The sequence below is a fragment of the Psittacula echo genome, assembly GCF_963264785.1.
Source record: "Psittacula echo genome assembly, chromosome: 27".
Lineage (NCBI taxonomy): Eukaryota > Metazoa > Chordata > Aves > Psittaciformes > Psittacidae > Psittacula > Psittacula echo.
This window is the reverse complement of record NC_137762.1, coordinates 1,320,123-1,344,093: the sequence shown is the minus strand read 5'-3', so window position 1 is coordinate 1,344,093 and position 23,971 is coordinate 1,320,123. Positions and strand designations below refer to the sequence as shown.

The following is a 23,971-nucleotide window of genomic DNA, read 5'->3' as shown; positions in this document are numbered from 1 at the left end:
AGCGCGGCGGCGGGGAGGCGGGAGGCGGCCCCGCTCCAAGATGGCGGTGCGGAAGAAGGACGGCGGCCCCAACGTTAAGTACTACGAGGCCTCGGACACCGTGAGCCAGTTCGACAACGTCCGCCTCTGGCTCGGCAAGAACTACAAGAAGGTAAAACGGTCCCGGGGGGAACGGCGAACGGAACCGGGGGCCGTGGTCACCTCCACCGGGCCCGGCCGCCATTGCCCCGTTGCCTTCCCTCACCGCCGCGGTGGCGGTGACCGGAGGCCCCGGCCGCCGTTGCCCGCAGTACATCCAGGCCGAGCCCCCCACCAACAAGTCCCTGTCGAGCCTCGTGGTGCAGCTGCTGCAGTTCCAGGAGGAGGTGTTCGGGAAGCACGTCAGCAACGCGCCGCTCACCAAGCTCCCGGTGAGCGCCCCCCGCCACCGCCACCGGGCCTGCAACCGGGCCACCCCATAGCGGGGCCGCGGTACAGGGGGGAGAGCCCGTGCAGGGGCCGTGCCCCAGGGAGGGGGGTGAGGCCCCATTGATGGCCCAGGGGACTCCCGTGGGGCCCAGCCCTATTGGGACAGGGCCCCCGCCGTGGGGCAGGGGCAGTGCCCCGTAGATGTGGGGTGAGGCCCCATTGATGCCCCGGGGACAGCCCCCGCCAGTGACTCCCAATGAGCACGGAAATCCCATGGGTCCCCCCCCCACTGGGGCAGGGCCATGGGGCAGGGGCAGTGCCCCACAGATGTGGGGCTGGCACCCACAGCTCCCTATGGCCCTGGGGACGCAGCCCCCCCCCCCGACCCCTTTATTCCCTATTGCAGATCAAATGCTTCCTGGACTTCAAGGCGGGGGGGGCCCTGTGCCACATCCTGGCCGCAGCCTATAAGTTCAAGAGCGACCAAGGCTGGTGAGTACCCACCCGGGGGGGGGTCCCCCTAGCAGCGCCTTGGGGTGCGTGGCCCTGCCCTATGGACCCCAATGGGGTTGAGCTGCGTGTGCCCCCCCCCGGGTTGTGGCCTCGGCTCCAGGCCGGAGCTGGGGCTTTCATGAGGGTCGCTCTTTTCTCCCAATAAGGCGGCGTTTCGATTTCCAGAATCCCTCGCGCATGGATCGCAACGTGGAGATGTTCATGACCATCGAGAAGTCCCTGGTGCAGGTGAGCCCCCCCCCCGCTGTCTGTGTGTGCCCAGAACACCCCCCCTGGGCCCCCCCATTGTGTCCCTATCGCTCAGCACCATCCTTTTCCAACCCCCCCCCCCCAGAACAACTGCCTGGCCCGGCCCAACATCTTCCTGCACCAGGAGCTGGAGCCCAAGCTGCTGAGCAAGCTCAAGGACATCGTCAAGAGGCACCAGGTCGGTGGCACCGGGGGCACCGGGGGGGGGGTCCCCACGGGCGCCTGCCCCCAACGCTGCCCCCCTTGTCCCCGCTGCAGGGCACGGTGACCGAGGACAAGAGCAGCGCCTCCCACATCGTCTGCCCTGTGCCGGGGAACCTGGAGGAAGGTGGGTGCAGAGGGGACCCCCCTGTGCCCCCCGCCATGGGCCTGGGTGCTGTGGGTGCTGAGCCCCCTTGTCCCGCAGAGGAGTGGGTCCGGCCCGTGATGAAGCGCGACAAACAGGTCCTGCTGCACTGGGGGTACTACCCCGACAGGTGAGGGGTGAAGGGGGGGGGATGGATGCGGCCTGGGGGCCCCCCCTCGGCCCATAGGGTGCCATTGATGTCCCCCCCCCCCCGCACCCACAGCTACGACACCTGGATCCCCGCCAGCGAGATCGAAGCCTCCGTAGAGGATGCTCCGACCCCGGAGAAGCCCCGGAAGGTAACGTGGGGGGGGGGGTCCCCGTGGCTGCAGCCCCCCCCCACTGCCGGGATGGAGGCTGCAGCTCCCCCCATTGCCCCCCCCCCCCCCCCCGGCAGGTCCATGCCAAGTGGATCCTGGACACGGACACGTTCAATGAGTGGATGAACGAGGAGGACTACGAGGTGCTGGACGAGAAGAGCCCCGGCGCCCGCAGGAAGAAGATCTCGGCCAAGACCCTGACGGATGAGGTCAGTGCGGGGCGCGCTATGGGGGGGGCCAATGGGGGTCTCTGCTTGGCCCCAGTGACCCCCCCTGTCCCCCCCCCAGGTGAACAGCCCCGACTCGGACCGCAGGGACAAGAAGGGGGGCAACTACAAGAAGCGCAAGCGCTCGCCCTCGCCCACCCCGGAGGCCAAGAAGAAGAACGCAAAGAAGGGGTGAGCTCGGGGGGGGGAGGCCGGGGTTGGGCCCAGGGCAGGGCCTGGGGGGGTCCTGGTGGTGATGGCGCCCGGGGGGGGGTCTCTCTTTGGCCCTTTGCAGCCCCTCCACCCCCTACACCAAGTCCAAGCGGGGGCACCGCGAGGAGGAGCAGGAGGACCTGACCAAGGACATGGATGAGCCTTCGCCCGTGCCCAACGTGGAGGAGGTCACCCTGCCCAAGACAGGTCCGTGCCGTCCCCATGGGGCCCCCCCAGCACAGGCACGGGTTGGGGGTGCTCAGCACCGCTTCTCTTTGCCGCAGTGAACACCAAGAAGGACTCGGAGTCTGCGCCCGTCAAGGGGGGCACCATGACGGACCTGGGTGAGTGGGGGCCCCTGGGGCTGAGCAGTGGGGCAGGACCCCCCCCCCCAGCCCCACAGCTCCCCCAGCCCAACCCAGCCCTGCCCCTCTGTGTTCCAGATGAGCAGGAGGATGAGAGCATGGAGACGGCTGGGAAGGTGAGCGGGGCTCCTGCGGCTGCCGGGGCCTCATCCTGCTCTGCGTGAGGATGAGAAAGGGGCCGGAGTGAAGGGGTTCAGGCGGTGCTGGTCCGTGGCAGGACGAGGAGGAGAACGGCACCGGGAGCAAGGGGGAGCAGGCCAAGAACCCGGAGCTGCACGAGGACAACGTGACGGAGCAGACCCATCACATCATCATCCCCAGCTACGCTGCCTGGTTCGACTACAACAGGTAGGGCCCAATCCGGGCGCGGTGAGGGTGGTGCTGGGCCCCCCCCCCCAGGCCCTCCTTGACGCTCTCCCCTCCGCAGCGTCCACGCCATCGAGCGCCGAGCCCTGCCCGAGTTCTTCAATGGGAAGAACAAATCCAAGACCCCGGAGATGTGAGTTCCGGGAGCTGGATCCCATCCGTGCCGGTGCCGGGGGTGCCCGGTGCCGGTGCTGAGGCGGCCCCGTTCGCCCGCAGTTACCTGGCGTACCGGAACTTCATGATCGACACGTACCGCCTGAACCCGCAGGAGTACCTCACCTCCACCGCCTGCCGCCGCAACCTGGCCGGCGACGTCTGCGCCATCATGCGGTGCGGCCCCGCGCATCCCCTGGGATCTGTGGGCATCCGTGGGCACCCGTGGCATCCATTGGGACCCATTGGGCATCCATGGCATCCATTGGGATCTGTTGGGACCCATTGGCATCCATGGCATCCATTGGGATCTGTTGGGACCCATTGGCATCCATGGCATCCATTGGGATCTGTTGGGACCCATTGGCATCCATGGCATCCATTGGGACCCATTGGGATCCATGGGCATTCATTGGCATCTGTTGGGACCCATTGGGATCCGTGGCATCCATTGGGACCTATTGGGATCCGTGGGCATCCATTGGCATCTGTTGGGACCCATTGGGATCCATGGGCATCCATTGGGATCCACTGGCATCCATGGGATCCATGAGGATCCGTTGGCATCCATGGGATCCATCGGGATCTATGGGCATCCATTGGGACCCATTGACATCCATGGGATCCATTGGGATCTATGGGCATCCATTGGGACCCATTGGCATCTATGGGATCCATTGGCATCCATGGGATCCATCGGGATCTATGGGCATCCATTGGGACCCATTGGCATCCATGGGATCCATTGGGATCCATGGGGTGCTGAGGCCGCTTCCCCCCAGGGTCCACGCCTTCCTGGAGCAGTGGGGCCTCATCAACTACCAAGTGGACGCCGAGAGCCGGCCCACCCCCATGGGCCCCCCCCCCACCTCCCACTTCCACGTCCTGGCTGACACCCCCTCGGGGCTGGTGCCGCTGCAGCCCAAGACCCCCCAGGTGGGTGCTGGTGCTGGGGGGGGGGCTCGGCCGCATCCTGCCCTCCTCTGCCTGCCCCCCCGCTGCCCCCGGGGGTGGGTGCGGGGCCGGGGGGGGGGTTTCGCAGAGCTTCCATCGTGCCCCAGGGCCGGCAGAGCGACGGCGAGGCCAAGACCGGGCGCAAGAGCAAGGAACTGGAGGAGCTGGGCGCGGAGCCCGCGAAGGGGAAGCCGGAGCTGGTGAGCGGCTCCCCGGGGGCCATCCCCCGCCGCTGCCCGAGGAAGGCTCCTTCCCTCCCTCCTCCTCCTCCTCGCGCCCCGCATGCAGCCCTGCCCCGGGGACGGGGGGGGGGGCACCACCGAGGCTTCAATGGGCTGGGGTGGGAGCAGCCTCCCCGCCATGGCCGCGGCCCCAGAGTCCCGTGTGTGTCCCCCCCCCGCAGCAGAGCTCGGCCTCGCAGCAGATGCTCAACTTCCCCGACAAGGGCAAGGAGAAGCCGGCGGAGCTGCAGAACTTCGGGCTCCGCACGGACATGTACAGCAAGAGGAACGTCCCCGCCAAGGTGCGCCCCGGACCCTGACCCCCCCCCGGCACCCCCCCCCCCGAGTGCCAGCGCTCACCCCCCCCCCCCCCATCTCCATCCCCATAGAGCAAAGCGGCCGCCAGCGCCACGCGGGAGTGGACGGAGCAGGAGACGCTGCTGCTGCTGGAGGTGAATGGGGGGGGTTGGATACAGGGGACCCCATTGACCCCCCCAACTGCATCCTGCAGGCACTGAGGGGATAACGGGGCCATTGCACCCCATTGACCCCCCCCAAGCACTGGGGGGATAACGGGGCCATTGCACCCCATTGACCCCCCCCAAGCACTGAGGGGATAACGGGGCCATTGCACCCCATTGACCCCCCCCCAAGCCCTGGGGGGATAACGGGGCCATTGCACCCCATTGACCCCCCCCAAGCCCTGGGGGGATAACGGGGCCATTGCACCCCATTGACCCCCCCCAAGCCCTGGGGGGATAACGGGGCCATTGCACCCCATTGACCCCCCCCAAGCCCTGAGGGGATAACGGGGCCATTGCACCCCATTGACCCCCCCCAAGCACTGAGGGGATAACGGGGCCATTGCACCCCATTGACCCCCCCAAGCACTGAGGGGATAACGGGGCCATTGCACCCCATTGACCCCCCCAAGCACTGAGGGGATAACGGGGCCATTGCACCCCATTGACCCCCCCCAAGCACTGAGGGGATAACGGGGCCATTGCACCCCATTGACCCCCCCCAAGCACTGAGGGGATAACGGGGCCATTGCACCCCATTGACCCCCCCCAAGCCCTGAGGGGATAACGGGGCCATTGCACCCCATTGACCCCCCCCAAGCACTGAGGGGATAACGGGGCCATTGCACCCCATTGACCCCCCCCAAGCCCTGAGGGGATAACGGGGCCATTGCACCCCATTGACCCCCCCCAAGCCCTGGGGGGATAACGGGGCCATTGCACCCCATTGACCCCCCCCAAGCCCTGAGGGGATAACGGGGCCATTGCACCCCATTGACCCCCCCCAAGCCCTGAGGGGATAACGGGGCCATTGCACCCCATTGACCCCCCCAAGCCCTGGGGGGATAACGGGGCCATTGCACCCCATTAACCCCCCCCAAGCCCTGAGGGGATAACGGGGCCATTGCACCCCATTGACCCCCCCAAGCCCTGGGGGGATAACGGGGCCATTGCACCCCATTGACCCCCCCCCAAGCACTGGGGGGATAACGGGGCCATTGCACCCCATTGACCCCCCCCAAGCACTGAGGGGATAACGGGGCCATTGCACCCCATTGACCCCCCCCCAAGCCCTGGGGGGATAACGGGGCCATTGCACCCCATTAACCCCCCCCAAGCCCTGGGGGGATAACGGGGCCATTGCACCCCATTGACCCCCCCAAGCACTGGGGGGATAACGGGGCCATTGCACCCCATTGACCCCCCCCAAGCACTGAGGGGATAACGGGGCCATTGCACCCCATTGACCCCCCCCAAGCACTGGGGGGATAACGGGGCCATTGCACCCCATTGACCCCCCCCAAGCCCTGGGGGGATAACGGGGCCATTGCACCCCATTAACCCCCCCCAAGCCCTGAGGGGATAACGGGGCCATTGCACCCCATTGACCCCCCCCGCACCCGCAGGCGCTGGAGATGTACAAGGACGACTGGAACAAGGTGTCGGAGCACGTGGGCAGCCGCACGCAGGACGAGTGCATCCTGCACTTCCTGCGCCTGCCCATCGAGGACCCGTACCTGGAGGACTCGGAGGCGTCGCTGGGGCCCTTGGCCTATCAGCCCATCCCCTTCAGCCAGTCCGGGAACCCCGTCATGAGCACCGTGGCCTTCCTGGCCTCCGTGGTGGATCCCCGCGTGGCCTCCGCCGCCGCCAAGTCCGCGCTGGGTAACGGGGGGGGATCGGGGGGGTCCTGTGGGGAGCAGGGTGAGGCCTGGGGGGAGATCTGTGGGTTAGGGTGGGGTGAGTTCTATAGGGAGAGGGATGAGATGTGTGGGAGAGCTGCAGAAGGATGGGGTGAGTCCTATGGGGTGAGGATGAATCCCATAGGGAGATGGGGGGAAGCTGCCTGAGAGATGCTGGGTGCTATGGAGAGACGCCTACAGCCGGTCCTGCAGGGAAATGGGGCCTATAGGGAGATGGGAATGGGTCCTGTGGGGAGTCCTATAGGGAAATAGCGTGAGACCTATGGGAGGTGGGAATGGGTCCTGTAGGAAAGTGGGATGAGTCCTCTAGGGAGCTCTGCAGGGAGACACAAGTGCTATGGGGAGAGGGGATCAGCGCTGTAGGGAACCCTGCAGGGAGACAGGAATGCGATGGGGCAGCAGGAAGAGCCCTATAGGGAGGAGGCCCTACAGGGAAACGGGCTGAGCCTTGGCAGGCGATGGGGTGAGGCCTGTGGGGAGCCCTATGGGGGGACAGGACCGTGCCTGCCCCATAGAGGAGTTCTCCAAGATGAAGGAGGAGGTGCCCACGGCGCTGGTGGAGGCCCACGTGCGCAAGGTGGAGGAGGCGGCCAAGGTGACGGGCAAGGCTGACCCGGCCTTCGGGCTGGAGAGCAGCGGCATCGCCGGCACCGCCTCGGACGAGCCCGAGCGCATGGGTGAGCCCGATCCCATGGGATGAACTGCGTCCGGCCGGGATGGGGGGCACGGCCCTGACCCTGCCCTTGTGTCCCCGTCCCCCCCTGCAGAGGAGAGCGGTGCCGAGGAGGCGCGGGCAGAGGCGCAGCCGGCGGAGGAGAAGAAGGAGGCGAAGGTGGAGGCTGGTCCAGGGGGGATGTGGGGCAGGGATGGGGCAGGGATGGGGCAGGGCCTGAGCTCCTCTCTCCGCAGGAGCCCCGCGATGGGGCCACTGAGGAGGAGGTGAAGGAGAAGCCCGGGGAGGCCCCCAAGAAGGAGGAGGAGAAGGGGAAGGAGGTGGAGGGCGAGAAGGAGCCGGACAAGGGTGATGCTGACGGCGCAGGTGAGTGCGGGGCCCGGCCGGGCTGGAGCGGGGCTGAGCCCCCCCCATGGCCCTGCCCCATTGCCACGGCCCCCGTCCCACCGCAGGGGAGCCCGAGAAGGAGAAGGAGGCAAAGGAGGGGCCTGAGGAGGGGCCCAAGGAGCAAGCGGAGCCCGAGGGCGAGCGCAAGGCCAAGGTGGAGCGGGACATCGGGGAGGGGAACCTGTCCACGGCCGCCGCCGCTGCCCTGGCTGCTGCCGCTGTCAAGGCCAAGGTGAGGGCCGGGGGGGGGGCTCTGTGTGTGTGTGTGGGGGGCCTGGATGTGGGGCTGACCCCCCCGGCCCCCCCCCCCCCGCAGCACTTGGCAGCGGTGGAGGAGCGCAAGATCAAGTCCTTGGTGGCGCTGCTGGTGGAGACGCAGATGAAGAAGCTGGAGATCAAACTGCGGCACTTCGAGGAGCTCGAGACCATCATGGACCGGGAGCGCGAGGCCGTGAGCGAGGCCGGGAGGCGGGGGGGGGCTCCCTGCTCACCCCCCCCCCCGCTGATCCCGTTATCCCACAGCTGGAATACCAGCGGCAGCAGCTCCTGGCGGACCGGCAGGCCTTCCACATGGAGCAGCTCAAGTACGCCGAGATGCGGGCGCGCCAGCAGCACTTCCAGCACCTGCAGCAGCAGCAGCAGCAGCAGCAGCCGCCCCCGCTGCCCCCCGGAGCCCCCCAGCCCCTGCCCGGCCCCACCGGAGCCCCGATGGCCCCCGCCGCGCACCCGCTGGCGGCACCGCCGGCCCCCGCCATGGTGGCACCCGCGGAGCCCATGGGGCCGGCACTGCCCGGGGCCCCCCCACCCCAGCCACTGCCGCCGCACGGTGAGGATGGGGCAGGGGTGGGGGAGCAGCACGGGGGGATGGAGCAGCGCAGGGGTGAACGCAGCAGCATTGGGGTGAACGCAGCAGCGCAGGGGTGAACGCAGCAGCGCGGGGGTGAACGCAGCAGCGCAGGGGTGAACGCAGCAGCGCGGGGGTGAACGCAGCAGCATTGGGGTGAACGCAGCAGCATTGGGGTGAACGCAGCAGCGCAGGGGTGAACGCAGCAGCACTGGGGTGAACGCAGCAGCGCAGGGGTGAACGCAGCAGCGCAGGGGTGAACGCAGCAGCGCAGGGGTGAACGCAGCAGCATTGGGGTGAACGCAGCAGCATTGGGGTGAATGCAGCAGCGCAGGGGTGAATGCAGCAGCGCAGGGGTGAACTCAGCAGCACTGGGGTGAACGCAGCAGCGCAGGGGTGAACGCAGCAGCATTGGGGTGAACGCAGCAGCGCAGGGGTGAACGCAGCAGCATTGGGGTGAATGCAGCAGCGCAGGGGTGAACGCAGCAGCATTGGGGTGAACGCAGCAGCATTGGGGTGAACGCAGCAGCGCAGGAGTGAACGCAGCAGCATTGGGGTGAACGCAGCAGCGCGGGGGTGAACGCAGCAGCGCAGGGGTGAACGCAGCAGCATTGGGGTGAACGCAGCAGCGCGGGGGTGAACGCAGCAGCGCAGGGGTGAACGCAGCAGCATTGGGGTGAATGCAGCAGCGCAGGGGTGAACGCAGCAGCATTGGGGTGAACGCAGCAGCATTGGGGTGAACGCAGCAGCGCGGGGGTGAACGCAGCAGCATTGGGGTGAACGCAGCAGCGCAGGGGTGAACGCAGCAGCATTGGGGTGAACGCAGCAGCGCGGGGGTGAACGCAGCAGCGCGGGGGTGAACGCAGCAGCGCGGGGGTGAACGCAGCAGCATTGGGGTGAACGCAGCAGCATTGGGGTGAACGCAGCAGCGCGGGGGTGAACGCAGCAGCGCAGGGGTGAACGCAGCAGCATTGGGGTGAACGCAGCAGCGCGGGGGTGAACGCAGCAGCGCGGGGGTGAACGCAGCAGCATTGGGGTGAACGCAGCAGCGCAAGGGTGAACGCAGCAGCATTGGGGTGAACGCAGCAGCGCGGGGGTGAACGCAGCAGCATTGGGGTGAACGCAGCAGCATTGGGGTGAACGCAGCAGCGCGGGGGTGAACGCAGCAGCATTGGGGTGAACGCAGCAGCGCAAGGGTGAACGCAGCAGCATTGGGGTGAACGCAGCAGCGCGGGGGTGAACGCAGCAGCACTGGGGTGAACACAGCAGCGCGGGGGTGAACGCAGCAGCGCAGGGGTGAACGCAGCAGCATTGGGGTGAACGCAGCAGCGCGGGGGTGAACGCAGCAGCGCAGGGGTGAACGCAGCAGCGCGGGGGTGAACGCAGCAGCGCAGGGGTGAACGCAGCAGCATTGGGGTGAACGCAGCAGCATTGGGGTGAACGCAGCAGCGCGGGGGTGAACGCAGCAGCGCAGGGGTGAACGCAGCAGCGCGGGGGTGAACGCAGCAGCGCAGGGGTGAACGCAGCAGCATTGGGGTGAACGCAGCAGCGCGGGGGTGAACGCAGCAGCGCAGGGGTGAACGCAGCAGCATTGGGGTGAACGCAGCAGCGCAGGGGTGAACGCAGCAGCGCGGGGGTGAACGCAGCAGCGCGGGGGTGAACGCAGCAGCACTGGGGTGAACGCAGCAGCGCAGGGGTGAACGCAGCAGCGCAGGGGTGAACGCAGCAGCATTGGGGTGAACGCAGCAGCGCGGGGGTGAACGCAGCAGCGCAGGGGTGAACGCAGCAGCATTGGGGTGAACGCAGCAGCATTGGGGTGAACGCAGCAGCGCAGGGGTGAACGCAGCAGCATTGGGGTGAACGCAGCAGCGCAGGGGTGAACGCAGCAGCGCAGGGGTGAACGCAGCAGCATTGGGGTGAACGCAGCAGCGCAGGGGTGAACGCAGCAGCGCGGGGGTGAACGCAGCAGCGCAGGGGTGAACGCAGCAGCGCAGGGGTGAACGCAGCAGCGCGGGGGTGAACGCAGCAGCGCGGGGGTGAACGCAGCAGCACTGGGGTGAACGCAGCAGCGCGGGGGTGAACGTTTCCCCCCGGGGGGGGTCTCTCAACGCCGCCCCCTTCTCCCCGCAGCCCCGGCGCCGTTCCCCGGGCAGCAGCCGCCCCCGCCGAGCCTGGCCGGGAGCCTGGGTGGCAGCGGCCACCCCGCCGTGCCCGGTAATGCGCCCGCCTTGGCTTTCCCCTTCGGATCGCCTCCATCCGCCCTCCCATTGAGCATGGCCAACCCCCCCGCCGCCCCCCCCCCCGCGCTCGGGCTGCATGGGGCCCTGGCCAGCAGCATGGCTCCGGGGGGGGGGCTGTCCCCGGCCGCGCACAGCCCCGCCATCGTGGCCGCCGTGCAGGGAAGCCTCCTCCCCACCCCCGGCCTCCTCCCAGGTGAGACTCGGACCCGTCTATTTGGGGGGGGGGGGGGGGGGAACCTCCGCATCCATTGACATCAATGGGGGGGGGGTTTGGGGGGGTCCCTCGTTGCTCCCCATCGCTCCCCATTGCCGGTAACCGCCCTGCTCTCCCCCCACAGACCAAGGACCCCCCCTGCAGACGGACCCCATCGCCCCCAGCCCCAGCACGGCCACCCCGGTGCCCCCCACGCAGTGAACCCGGCCGGACCCCCCCCCCCCACCGCCATGCTCCAGCTGCCGCCATTGGGGAGACCGGAACCACCCCCCCCCCCCGCTGCAAGGCCCCCCCCCGGCTCCAGCTCCGGTGTTCCCGGACCCTGATCCCCGTTTATTTAATGGGGGCTCCCCGGGGGGGCCGGGGCCCTGTGCCCCCCCCCGGCTATTTATGAGACAGCTCCAACCCCCCCATCCCCGCACATGGGCATTGCCCCCCCCTTCCCCCCCCCCCGTTTGTGTGTGCCCCCTCCCCCCCCCCCCCTTTGTTTTTTTGGTTCTTTTCTTGTTTTTTACTAAAACCACCAAAAATAAAACTCCAGGACCCCGGGGCGGGGAGAACCGAGCCCAGGGCGGGGGGGGCACGGCAATGGGGGGGCACGGCAATGGGGGGGGCACGGCAATGGGGGGGCACGGCAATGGGGGGGGCACGGCAATGGGGGGGCACGGCAATGGGGGGGGCACGGCAATGGGGGGGCACAGGGACACGGCTCCGGCGCCGCCAGCCAATGCTTTATTATTGGGTGCTGTGGAGCAATGACTTAGCCGGTGGGGCTGAGAGTGGGGGCACGGGGGGGGGGCACACACACACGGGGGGGGGGCACACAGTGGGATACTGATGGGCAAGGCCCACACTTAGGGATGGGGGGGGGGATGCGATGACGCGAAGGGGCCTCAACCGCTCAGCACCATCCGGACGAGCTCTGTGGAAAGAAAAGGGGGGGTCCGGGGGTGAATGGGGGGGTCCCGGTGCCCCCCCCCTTTCCCTTCCGTTCGCATCCCAGGAGAGAGGCAGAAGCCCGGAGTCCAACCAAAGAGCGCAGGAGCCGTGGGGCTGGGGGGGGCTCCATGCACAGGCGCATGCGGGATGGGGGGGGGGGGTTGGGTTGGATCGGATTCAAACGGGGTGGGGGGGGGGGTTAAAGGAGCGCAAACCGGACCCAGCGGCCTAAAACAAGAGGTGGAAAAAGGAGGACTGAGGCCAAACCCCCCCGGGAAGGAGGGAGCGTTGGGAAGCGCCTACCCCGGCGGCGTCACCCTGACAAGATGTGTCGCACAAAGGCTGGCGGGAAGGAAGGAGACCACGGTCAGGGATGGAACGGGACCCCCCCCCCCCCCCCCATAGCACCCCAAAACCAAGCACACCCCCCCCCCCCCCCCGGGACCCCCAAACCTCACCTTCGTAGTTGATGCAGCCGTTGCTGTCCTCGTGCCCGGCCACGAGCTGCTCCACCTCCTCCTCCGTCATCTTCTCGCCTATGGGGCACAAGGGGGGGTGATGGAGGGGGGGTGCCGGGGGGGTCCATAGGCACCCATAGGAGGTGAAGAAGGGGGTTCGGGGGGGGCCATAAGCACTCATAGAGGGTCATGGAGGGGGGGTCCCTGTGTCTGGGGGTCCATAGGCACCCATAGGAGGTGATGGAGGGGGGGTCCCTGTGTCTGGGGGTCCATAGGCACCCATAGGAGGTGATGGAGGGGGGGTCCATAGGCACCCATAGGAGGTGATGGAGGGGGGGTCCCTGTGTCTGGGGGTCCATAGACACCCATAGGAGGTGATGGAGGGGGGGTCCATAGGCACCCATAGGAGGTGATGGAGGGGGGGTCCCTGTGTCTGGGGGTCCATAGGCGCTCCTAGGGCTGCTGCTGACCCAGGGTGACGAGGACGTGGCGGATCTCGGCGCCCATGACGGTGCCGTTGCCCTCCTTGTCGAACACCCGCAGCCCCTCCACGTAGTCCTCGAAGCAGCCCTGGTCCTTGTTCTTGGCGATGGTTTGCATCATGGGCAGGAACTGCTCGAAGTTCAGCGTCTTCAGGTTCATCTCTGCAATGGGGCGCCCCATAAGTGCCCTTCGGGGGGGTTTAAACATGGCGAGGGTTGGGGGGGTTCAATGCGGAGGGGGGGTCCCCGCTCACCATCGCTCTTGGGGTTCCCCAACACCTTCATGACCTCGGCGTTGGTCGGGTTCTGCCCCAGCGCCCGCATCACGTCCCCGCATTGGCTGTACAGGATCTTCCCGTCGCCGGTGCGGTCGAAGAGCTGGAACGCTTCCTTGAACTCTGCCGGGAGCCAATGGGAGCCAATGGGATCCCCCCCGCATCCCGGGACCGCCCCCCCCGCATCCCGGGATCCGGTTTCCGTCGCCGCTGGATCCGGTTTCCCCATGGAACCCGACGCCGCTCGGGATGCGCCCGCCCCCCCCCTTCATCCCCATCCCCGTCCCGCACCCAACCGCTCCCGCTCCCGCTCCCGCCCCCCCGCGCGGCCCCGCCCCGCAGGAATGCGCGGCCCCGCGCTTTGCCCATATAAGGGCAAATGGCGCAAGACGGACCCGCGCCCCCGTCCCGCTCCCGGTCCCGGTCCCGCACCCCCCGGTCTCGGGTCTGGTCCCGGTCCCGGTTCCGGTTCCTCCCCCCCGGGAACGGCCCCGCCTTGGGGAGACTTCGCCCCCGGAAAGGCCCCGCCCGAGGCCGCGCAGGAAGCGCCGGGACCGGGAGGTGCCGCGTCCGGTACCGGGGGCGCGGTGGGAGCCCGGGGTGGTTGGGGGGGGAGGGTCCCGTTCCCGCTCCCGTTCCCGCTCCCGTTCCCGCTCCCGGTCACTCACCCGCGGTTTGCTCCTCCGAGAAGTCGCACTGCGGGGGGAGGAGCGCGGGGGGGGTCAGCGTGAAACGATCGTGACCGGATCCCCCCCCCCGCGCCCCCCCGGTACCGTGCTCCCCCCACCCCATCCCGCGCAACTTCCGCGCATCCCCCCCGGTCCCGATTCCCTGTTCCCGATCCCGTTCCCGGTTCCCTGCTCCCGTTCCCTGTTCCCGATCCCGTTCCCGGTTCCCTGCTCCCGTTCCCTGTTCCCGATCCCGATCCCGGTTCCCGTTCCCGATCCCCACCATGGCGGCGGCCGCTCCCGTCCGGGCTCTGGGTGCGCGCTGCGGGCGGGCGGTTTCTACCGGGCGGTGTCAGCGCCCGCCCATTGGCCCGCGCTAATTAATGAGGGCTGCATTATTCATGAGGGGGCGGAGCCAGCCGAGACCACGCCCCCTCCCCTGGGTGTTTGCCTTTAGATGGGCACAGAGCAGGACCGGGGGGGGGGGGGTGTTGACATCGCGTTATCCCATGGGAAGCATCCCATGACCCCCCCATGGGTACCACCCCCTATTGACACCTCCCGGCGGGGGGGGGGGGGCACATCCCATAGGGCCCCCCCATAGGGACCATAAGGGGTACCCCATAAGGGACCCCCTCCTATTGAATACATGGGGGGGGCACACACAGCATAGACCCCATCATCGCCTCCATCCTTTATTAGCGCTATGGGGGGGGCACATTGGATGCAGTGGGGGGGGCACAGCGCTGGCATCGAATGAGAGCGTGTCCGGAGGGGGGGCCCCTCTGGGTGGGCAGAAGGCACGAGGTCCGTAACAGTCTATGGGGGGGGGGCCTCATCCTGACCCCCCCCGTGCGTCTTTGGTCAGTGCAATGCAGGCGGTGGGGGGGGGCAGCAGGACAATGGGGGGGGGGTCCAGGACCCCTGTTCCTGCTGCCCCCCAGGCACAGCGGGATATGGGGGGGGGGCCTTTAGGGGCTGCTCCGAGGATCCTGGAGGCTGTACCTGGATGCAGAGAGAGGTGAGGGGGGGGCACACACGGAGCCCCCCCCCAGTATAGAGACCCCCCCCCAACTCACCAATGGGGCCCCCCCTCGGAGAGATCCACTTGGGCCAGGTCCAGATGGAGCTGGGGGACAGGAGCAGCTCAATGGGGCTCAATGGGGATCAATGGAGATCGGTGGGGCTCCATAGGGATCAGTGGGGCTCAATAGGGATCAGTGGGGCTCAACAGGGATCAATGGGGCTCAATAGGGCTCAATGGGGATCAATGGAGATCGATAGGGATCAATGGGGCTCAACTGGGATCAATAGAGATTGATAGGGATCAATGGGGCTCAATGGGGATCGATGGGGCTCAATTGGGATCAATGGGGATCAGTGAGGCTCAATGGGGCTCAATAGGGATCAATGGGGCTCAATGGGGCTCAATAGGGATCAATGGGGCTCAATAGGGATCAGTGGGGCTCAATAGGGATCAATGGGGCTCAATAGGGCTCAATGGGGATCAATGGAGATCGATAGGGATCAATGGGGCTCAACTGGGATCAATGGAGATTGATAGGGATCAATGGGGCTCAATGGGGATCAATGGGGATCGATGGGGCTCAATTGGGATCAATGGGGATCAATAGAGATCAGTGAGGCTCAATGGGGCTCAATAGGGATCAATGGGGCTCAATAGGGATCAGTGGGTCCCCCCCCGGCCCCCCTTTACCTTGCCCAGCACCTCCTTGTCCCGGGCCATGAAGGATGGGCAGGATTTGACCTGAGCCTCGAGCCTGCGCCGGGAGGCGTCCTCCAGGGACAGGTCCCACTCGAACCTGGGGAGATGGGGCCAGAGCTGGAGCTTACGGGGCCATGTGGGACCCTATGGGGCTGTATGGGGCCATACGGGGCTGTACTGAGCTCTATGGGGCCGTACGCAGTCATATGTATGTATCTGGTTTCATGTAAGGTTCCATCCTGTATGGGACCATACGGGGCTTGACTGGGTTGTGTGGGACCCTATGGGGCTGTATGGAACCATGCAGGGCTGGTACTGCGTTATACGTGACCGTATGGAGCTCTACTGAGCCGGATGGGACAGTATAGGGCAGTATGGGAGCATGTGGGGCCACACTGGATCACACTGGACTCTATGAGGCCGTCCTAGATCACACTGCACCCTATGGGGCCGCCCTGGATCACACTGGTCCCTATGGGTCCGCACTGGTCCCTATGGGTCCACACTGGTCCCTGTGGGTCCGCACTGGTCCCTGTGGGTCCGCACTGGTCCCTCTGGGTCCGCACTGGTCCCTGTGGGGCCGCACTGGTCCCTCTGGGTCCGCACTGGTCCCTCTGGGTCCGCACTGGTCCCTGTGGGGCCGCACTGGTCCCTCTGGGTCCGCACTGGTCCCTGTGGGGCCGCACTGGTCCCTCTGGGTCCGCACTGGTCCCTGTGGGTCCGCACTGGTCCCTGTGGGGCCGCACTGGTCCCTATGGGTCCGCACTGGTCCCTGTGGGGCCGCACTGGTCCCTGTGGGTCCGCACTGGTCCCTGTGGGTCTGCACTGGTCCCTCTGGGTCCGCACTGGTCCCTGTGGGTCTGCACTGGTCCCTCTGGGTCCGCACTGGTCCCTGTGGGGCCGCACTGGTCCCTCTGGGTCCGCACTGGTCCCTATGGGTCCGCACTGGTCCCTGTGGGGCCGCACTGGTCCCTCTGGGTCCGCACTGGTCCCTCTGGGTCCGCACTGGTCCCTATGGGTCCGCACTGGTCCCTGTGGGGCCGCACTGGTCCCTGTGGGGCCGCACTGGTCCCCAGGGTCCCTCAGGCCCCCCCACCTCTCGTTGAAGTCGGGGTCCAGGGTCCTCCTCTGGGCGCCCGTTTTCCTCTTGGAGCCGCGGCCGCGCTCCGGGAGCAGCGCCAGGGACACGAAGGGGTCGGGCAGCTCCTTCCCCACCGGCCGCAGCCTCCTGGGGCGGGGGGGGGGGCAGGGATTGGGATGGGGGGGCCCAATCCCGACCCCCCCTTCCCCCCAGGGCCCCCCCCATCGCTCACCTGCAGGCGTGGACGATGGCCACGAGCTTGTGCCCATCCCCGTGGTACCAGAGCGAGAGCTGCAGCCGGCCCAGCCCGGCCTCGCCAGCGGGGGGGCTTGGGGGGGGGGCGGAGGGTGAGCGCCCCCCAACACCCAGCATGGGGGGAGGCACCCATAGGGGATGTGGGGCTGGATGCTGGGGGGGGTCCTACCTGTCCGTGGGGAGCAGGCGCTGGCGCAGCCCCCCCGGCCCGCTCTGCTCGCCCCCCCCCGCCGGCTCCTCCATGGGTTGGGGGGCAGCGGCCCCCCCCGCGCTGGCCTCTGCCTGCAGCGACACCAGGACCTGGGGGGCAATGGGGGGGGTCCCATTATGGGGTGAATGGGGGCTCACAGGGGGTTACTGGGGGGGTTCCATTATGGGGTACGGGGGGGTCTGCTCCTCACCCGCAGCTGCGCCCGCAGCAGGACCTGGCTGCTGGGCCCCCCCCCGGCCAGGGGGAACCAACCATCGAGCACCAGCGCCTCCGAGGCCAGGAGCTGGGGCAGGGGCAGGCTCAGGGCCCCCAGGGGCTGCCCCCCCTCGTCCTTCACCTGTGGGTATGGGGAGGGGGGGGTCAGCATCGCAATGGGGCCCCCCCTCAATGGGGCCAGGAGCAGGGCTGGGGCCAGGACCTGCAGCTCCAGGGACTCCGCATGAGGCCGCTTGATGAGGAAGGAGAAGCCCTGGTCCCACACGGGAGCTGTGGTGGGGGCGCTGGGCTGGGGGGCAGAGAGGAGGGTGAGGACCCCCCCGGGCCCCCCCCCCATAGAGACCCCAATGTGGTCCCCACCGGGGCCTCACCTTGGTCTTAAAGGAGACGTCGCGCACGGAGAGGCTGGCGAAGGCGGACGGGGGCTTGGAGCCCTTCCGGAGCTGGGATAACGGCGTGGATGGGATGGGGATGGATGGGGGCAATGGGGCAATGGGGGCAATGGCGGCAACGGGGCAATGGGGGCCATGGGGTAATGGGGGCAAGGGGGGTAATGGGGCAATGGGGGCCATGAGGGTAAGAGGGCAGGGGGCCATGGGGTAATGGGGGCAATGGGGGCAACAGGGCAATGGGGCCATGGGGGTGCGGGGGGCTCACCGGCAGGTCTGATGCTCGGTCCAGGAACACCGAGAGCAGCGCAGCCGAGAGCTCCTCATTGTGGGGGGGCTGCAGGAGGCTGTTGATGTGCAGGACCTGGGGGCAAGGGGGAGATGGGGGAATGGGAATAAGGAAGGGGCTAAGGATGGGGATGTGCAGGGACATGTGATAGGGATGGAGACTGGGATACACGAGGATGGGGATACACAGGGATGGGGATAGGGAGGGGGATGAGAGCAGGGATGAGGATGGGGATGGGGAAAACGGATGGGAATGCAGAGTGATGGAGATGGGGATAATGATGGGGACAGGAATGCGGATGTGGCTGTGGGTATGGATACGGATATGGATGGGGATGCAGATGTGGATATGGATGTGGCTATGGGTACAGATGGGGATGTGCGTATGGATGGGGATGTGCCTATGGGTACGGATGGGGATGTGGCTATAGGTACAGATATGAATGTGGCTGTGCATATGGATATGGATATGGATGTGGGTAAGGATGGGGATGTGGCAATGGCAATGGATATGGATGGGGATGTGGGTACGGATGGGGATGTGGCTATGGGTATGGCTATGGCTATGGATGGGGATGTGGCTATGGGTATGGCTATGGCTGGGGATGTGGATATGGATATGGATGGGGATGGGGATGTGGCTATGGGTGTGGATGGGGATGGGGTTGTGGATATGGCTATGGCTGGGGATGTGGCTATGGGTATGGATGGGGATGGGGTTGTGGATATGGCTGTGGCTGGGGATGTGGCTATGGGTGTGGATGGGGATGGGGTTGTGGATATGGCTGTGGCTGGGGATGTGGCTATGGGTATGGATGGGGATGGGGATGTGGATATGGCTGTGGCTGGGGATGTGGCTATGGGTATGGATGGGGATGGGGTTGTGGATATGGCTATGGATGGGGATGTGGCTATGGGTATGGATGGGGATGGGGTTGTGGATATGGCTATGGATGGGGATGTGGCTATGGGTATGGATGGGGATGGGGATGTGGATATGGCTGTGGCTGGGGATGCGCTGCAGGAGCCGGTACCTGCTGCAGCAGCGCGGGGCTGGCGCTGGGGCTCAGGCTCTCGAGCTTCACGTGGAGCCGCCCGGATTTCACCCCCTCCAGCGGCAGCCACTGCAGGGACCGGGGGGGGAGGGGGGCACGGGGTCAGGACCCCCCCGGGCAGGGACCCCCCCACCCCCCCGGCCCCTCCCCCACCTCATCCACGACGCGGTTGCTCAGCACCCGCTGCAGCGGCACCCGGCACCTGGGGGCAGGGAGGGGGGGTCAGCACCCATCCCCCCCCACCCCCCCCATCCCCCCCATCCCCCCCCATCCCCCCAACCCCCCCATCCCCCCCCATCCCCCCCATCCCCCCCCATCCCCCCCCCATCCCCCCCATCCCCCCCCATCCCCCCCCCATCCCCCCATCCCCTCCCATCCCCCCCCATCCCCTCCCATCCCCCCATCCCCCCCCCCCCATCCCATCCCCCCCCCCCACCGTCCCAGGAAGTCGTCCTCATCCAGGTCCTTGTCAAAGAGCTCGAACTCCACGTCCTGGCCCGGGATGTCGGTGACGATGGCCTGGGGGGGGCATCAGTGGGTGCCCCAGAGACACCCCATAGAGACCCACAGCCCCCCCACGGACCCCCATAGACACCCCATAGACCCCTATAGACACCCTATAGACCCCCATAGGCCCCCATACACACCCCATAGACCCCCACAGACCCCCATAGACCCCCACAGACCCCTATAGCCCCCCACAGACCCCCATACACACCCCATAGACCCCCACAGACCCCCATAGACACCCCATAGACCCCCACAGACCCCCACTGACCCCCATACACACCCCATAGACCCCCATAGCCCCTCCATACACACCCCATACACACCCCATAGACCCCCATAGCCCCTCCATACACACCCCATAGCCCCCCATACACACCCCATACACACCCCATAGACCCCCATAGCCCCTCCATACACACCCCATAGCCCCCCATACACACCCCATAGACCCCCATAGCCCCTCCATACACACCCCATAGCCCCCCATACACACCCCATAGACCCCCATAGCCCCTCCATACACACCCCATAGCCCCTCCATACACACCCCATAGACCCCCCCATGCCCCCCCCCGCACCTCGTAGGCCTCGTTCCAGCGCGGGTTGAGCTCCTCGCGCAGGACGCGGCTCCGGAAGCGCGCCCCGCCAGCGCGCACGCGCGCGTAGGGATCGGAGCGGCCCCGCAGCGCCCCCCGCAGGAACCGGTCCTTGGGCACCAGCGCCTCCGCCTCCAGCAGCTGCACGCGCAGCACGCGCTGGGGGGCAAGGGCGGGAGCGGGGCTGAGCCCCGGCGGACCCATAGGGACCAGAGGGACCCATAGGGACCCATAGAGCCCATAGAGCCCATAGAGCCCATAGAGATCCCATAGAGACCCATAGGGACCCCATAGAGACCATAGAGACCCAAAGAGACCCATAGGGCCCATAGAGACCCATAGGGACCCATAGGGACCAGAGGGACCCATAGAGACCATAGAGACCCATAGGGACCATAGAGACCCATAGAGACCATAGAGACCGTAGAGAACATAGGGACCCATAGAGACCCATAGAGACCATAGGGACGCATAGAGCCCCATAGAAGCCCCCATCCTGTCCCCAGGACCCCCCCATCCTCCCCACCTCGGTTCCAAACTCGGGGTCGGGGCTGGCGTGGGGGGGCCGGGGGGGGGCGGCGCTGCCCGGGGGCTCCGGGGGGGGTGAAGAGGGAACAGCGTCCTCAGGGGCATCGAGGAAGAGAACCTGGGGGGGGGGGTCAGAGCCTGGATCACCATAGCCCCCCTAGCCCCTATAGCCCCCATAGCCCCCCTAGCCCCTATAGCCCCTATAGCCCCCATAGCCCCTATAGCCCCTATAGCCCCCCTAGCCCCTATAGCCCCTATAGCCCCCATAGCCCCTATAGCCCCCCTAGCCCCTATAGCCCCCATAGCCCCCTAGCCCCTATAGCCCCCATAGCCCCCCTAGCCCCTATAGCCCCTATAGCCCCCATAGCCCCCATAGCCCCCCTAGCCCCTATAGCCCCTATAGCCCCCATAGCCCCTATAGCCCCCCTAGCCCCCATAGCCCCTATAGCCCCTATAGCCCCCATAGCCCCTATAGCCCCCATAGCCCCCATAGAACCTATAGCCCCATAGCCCCCAGAGCCCCTATAGCCCCTATAGCCCCCATAGCCCCTATAGCCCCCATAGCCCCTATAGCCCCTATAGCCCCCATAGCCCCTATAGCCCCCATAGCCCCATAGCCCCCATAGCCCCTATAGCCCCCATAGCCCCCATAGAACCTATAGCCCCATAGCCCCCATAGCCCCTATAGCCCCCATAGCCCCTATAGCCCCCATAGCCCCTATAGCCCCCATAGCCCCTATAGCCCCTATAGCCCCCCATAGCCCCTATAGCCCCCATAGCCCCCATAGCCCCATAGCCCCTATAGCCCCCATAGCCCTATAGCCCCCATAGCCCCCCTAGCCCCCATAGCCCCTATAGCCCCTATAGCCCCCATAGCTCCTATAGCCCCCATAGCCCCCATAGAACCTATAGCCCCCATAGCCCTATAGCCTCCATAGCCCCTATAGCCCCCATAGCCCTATAGCCTCCATAGCCCCTATAGCCCCTAAAGCCCCCATAGCCCCCTATAGCCCCCATAGCCCCTATAGCCCCCATAGCCCCCATAGTCCCTATAGCCCCCATAGTCCCTATAGCCTCCATAGCCCCTATAGCCCCCATAGCCCCTATAGCCCCATAGTCGCTATAGCCGCCATAGCCCCTATAGCCCCCATTGCCCCCATAGCCCCATAGTCCCTATAGCTCCCATAGCCCCATTGCCCATACCTCCCCATAGCCCCTATAGCCCCCCATACCGCCCATGGCCCCATTGCCCCATACCCCCCAGCCCCGTGCCCCCTCACCCTCAGCACCAGCTTCACGTGGATGCGGCTCCGCGGCCCCGCGCCCTGCAGCGGGAAGGGCCCGGCCAGGCTGAGCCCGGGCGCCTCCAGCAGCTGCGAGAGCGGCAGCGACAGCGCCCCCAGCGGTGCCTGGCGGGAATCGTCCCGGACCTGCGGGGGGCAACGGGGGGAACGCAGCGGGAATGAAGGGAAATGGGGGAACGGGGAGCAGGAACGGGGATGGGAATGGGGGCAATGGGGGGGCAATGGGGGAAATGGGGTGGAAATGGGAGGGAAATGGGGGAAATGGGGGGGAAATGGGGGAAATGGGGGGGAAATGGGATGGAAATGGGGGAAATGGGGGGGAATGGGGGAAATGGGGGGAAATGGGATGGAAATGGGGGAAATGGGGGGAAATGGGGGAAATGGGGGGAAATGGGATGGGAATGGGGGAAATGGGGGGGAAATGGGATGGAAATGGGGGGAATGGGGGAAATGGGGGGGGAATGGGATGGAATGGGGGAAATGGGGGAAATGGGGGGGAAATGGAGGCAATGGGGGCAATGGGGGGCAATGGGGGCAATGGGGGGCAATGGGGGTCCGGGGGGGCCGCACCTGCAGCTGCAGGTCCTGCCCGCGGGGGTCGGGCAGGAAGAACCTGAAGGCCTCCTCCCACACCGGGCCGCGGTGCCGGGAACCACCTGGGGGGGCACCACGGGGTCAGGACCCCCCCCGTGGCCCCTGCGCCCCCCCCCCGGCACCCCCCCCCCCGCTCCCACCTTGCTCTCGCGGGTCACATCCTGCACCGAGACCTGCACCATGGGGCTGGGCTCCCGGCCCGGCTTCCGCACCTGCAAGCACAGGGCTGAGGGGGGGGCACATCCCTGCCCCATCCCTGCCCCCATCCCTGCCCCCATCCCTGCCCCATCCCTGCCCCCATCCCTGCCCCCATCCCTGCCCCATCCCTGCCCCCATCCCTGCCCCCATCCCTGCCCCCTATCCCTGCCCCATCCCTGCCCCCATCCCTGCCCCATCCCTGCCCCCATCCCTGCCCCATCCCTGCCCCATCCCTGCCCCCATCCCTGCCCCCATCCCTGCCTCCATCCCTGCCCCCATCCCTGCCCCATCCCTGCCCCATCCCTGCCCCCATCCCTGCCCCCATCCCTGCCCCATCCCTGCCCCCATCCCTGCCCCCATCCCTGCCTCCATCCCTGCCCCATCCCTGCCCCATCCCTGCCCCATCCTGCCCATCCCTGCCCCCATCCCTGCCCCCATCCCTGCCCCATCCTGCCCCCATCCCTGCCCCATCCCTGCCCCATCCCTGCCCCATCCCTGCCCCATCCCTGCCCCCCCCGCTCACGGGCAGCTCCTCAGCCCGCTCCAGGTACACCATGAGGATGGCGGCCGAGGGGGGGTCGGGTTTGCCCTGGATCATCCGGTTCCTCTCCAACACCTGGGGGGGGCAGAGATGTAGGACCCCCCCATTGCCCCCATGATTGCCTCTGCCCCATTGCCCCCATGATTGCCTCTGCCCCCATTGCCCCATGATTGCCTCTGCCCCCATTGCCCCCATGATTGCCTCTGCCCCATTGCCCCCATGATTGCCTCTGCCCCCATTGGCCCCATGATTGCCTCTGCCCCCCATTGCCCCCCATGATTGCCTCTGCCCCCATTGCCCCCATGATTGCCTCTGCCCCCATTGCCCCCATGATGGCCTCTGCCCCCATTGCCCCCATGATTGCCTCTGCCCATTCCCCCCCATGATTGCCTCTGCCCCCATTGCCCCCATGATTGCCTCTGCCCCCATTGCCCCCATGATTGCCTCTGCCCCATTGCCCCCATGATTGCCTCTGCCCCCATTGCCCCCATGATTGCCTCTGCCCCCATTGCCCCATGATTGCCTCTGCCCCCATTGCCCCCATGATTGCCTCTGCCCCCATTGCCCCCATGATTGCCTCTGCCCCCCATTGCCCCCATGATTGCCTCTGCCCCCATTCCCCCCATGATTGCCTCTGCCCCCCATTGCCCCCAGTGATTGCCTCTGCCCCCATTCCCCCCATGATTGCCTCTGCCCCCATTATCCCCAGCTGTGTGTGCCTCCCCCCCATTCCCCCCATAGATTTGCCTCTGCCCCCCAGT

The 23,971-nt window shown here is 67.1% G+C and overlaps 3 protein-coding genes across 6 annotated transcripts in view; 1 reads left to right on the top strand and 2 right to left on the bottom strand.

Moving 5' to 3' along the window:
- Nucleotides 1-16: 16 nt before the first annotated feature.
- SMARCC2 (SWI/SNF related BAF chromatin remodeling complex subunit C2) lies at nt 17-11,226 on the top strand. 4 transcript variants are annotated; one of them, XM_080635242.1, is made up of 29 exons: nt 17-151; nt 291-410; nt 815-900; nt 1,068-1,149; nt 1,256-1,348; nt 1,429-1,498; nt 1,577-1,646; nt 1,740-1,815; nt 1,914-2,045; nt 2,125-2,234; nt 2,338-2,462; nt 2,540-2,599; nt 2,699-2,736; nt 2,838-2,968; nt 3,048-3,119; nt 3,203-3,316; nt 3,922-4,075; nt 4,201-4,293; nt 4,500-4,616; nt 4,704-4,766; nt 6,242-6,500; nt 7,054-7,215; nt 7,306-7,370; nt 7,448-7,577; nt 7,664-7,830; nt 7,915-8,049; nt 8,121-8,424; nt 10,573-10,875; nt 11,021-11,226. In XM_080635242.1, exons 1-29 carry the CDS (start codon nt 41-43, stop codon nt 11,095-11,097), a joined length of 3,519 nt encoding a protein of 1,172 aa, XP_080491368.1. In that variant the 5' UTR covers nt 17-40; the 3' UTR covers nt 11,098-11,226. The 4 variants fall into 4 exon arrangements, with proteins under 4 accessions (XP_080491368.1, XP_080491367.1, XP_080491370.1 ...); XM_080635241.1 differs by having other exon boundaries at nt 4,497-4,616; XM_080635244.1 differs by lacking the exon at nt 4,201-4,293 and having other exon boundaries at nt 11,021-11,225.
- A 382-nt stretch (nt 11,227-11,608) lies between these two features.
- On the bottom strand, nt 11,609-14,085 carry MYL6 (myosin light chain 6). The gene is made up of 6 exons (XM_080635433.1): nt 14,002-14,085; nt 13,719-13,746; nt 13,030-13,173; nt 12,764-12,937; nt 12,294-12,371; nt 11,609-11,818 (listed from the first exon to the last, which is right to left on the bottom strand). The coding sequence occupies exons 1-6, from the start codon at nt 14,002-14,004 to the stop codon at nt 11,790-11,792; spliced, it is 456 nt and encodes a 151-aa protein (XP_080491559.1). The 5' UTR covers nt 14,005-14,085; the 3' UTR covers nt 11,609-11,789.
- Nucleotides 14,086-14,486: 401 nt separating this feature from the next.
- ESYT1 (extended synaptotagmin 1) overlaps nt 14,487-23,971 on the bottom strand; it is a gene marked incomplete at its 5' end in the record, with an annotated part of 25,265 nt that continues 15,780 nt past the window's right edge. Inside the window, 20 exon segments of the mRNA XM_080635405.1 lie at nt 14,487-14,723; nt 14,798-14,847; nt 15,436-15,541; nt 16,541-16,672; nt 16,758-16,853; nt 16,950-17,080; nt 17,182-17,328; nt 17,410-17,496; nt 17,579-17,650; nt 17,865-17,960; nt 18,919-19,008; nt 19,093-19,141; nt 19,376-19,458; nt 20,028-20,204; nt 20,572-20,691; nt 21,854-22,003; nt 22,448-22,515; nt 22,518-22,533; nt 22,612-22,683; nt 23,193-23,285. Of these exon segments, the coding sequence (XP_080491531.1) occupies nt 14,690-14,723; nt 14,798-14,847; nt 15,436-15,541; nt 16,541-16,672; nt 16,758-16,853; nt 16,950-17,080; nt 17,182-17,328; nt 17,410-17,496; nt 17,579-17,650; nt 17,865-17,960; nt 18,919-19,008; nt 19,093-19,141; nt 19,376-19,458; nt 20,028-20,204; nt 20,572-20,691; nt 21,854-22,003; nt 22,448-22,515; nt 22,518-22,533; nt 22,612-22,683; nt 23,193-23,285 (1,869 nt within the window). The 3' untranslated portion in view covers nt 14,487-14,689.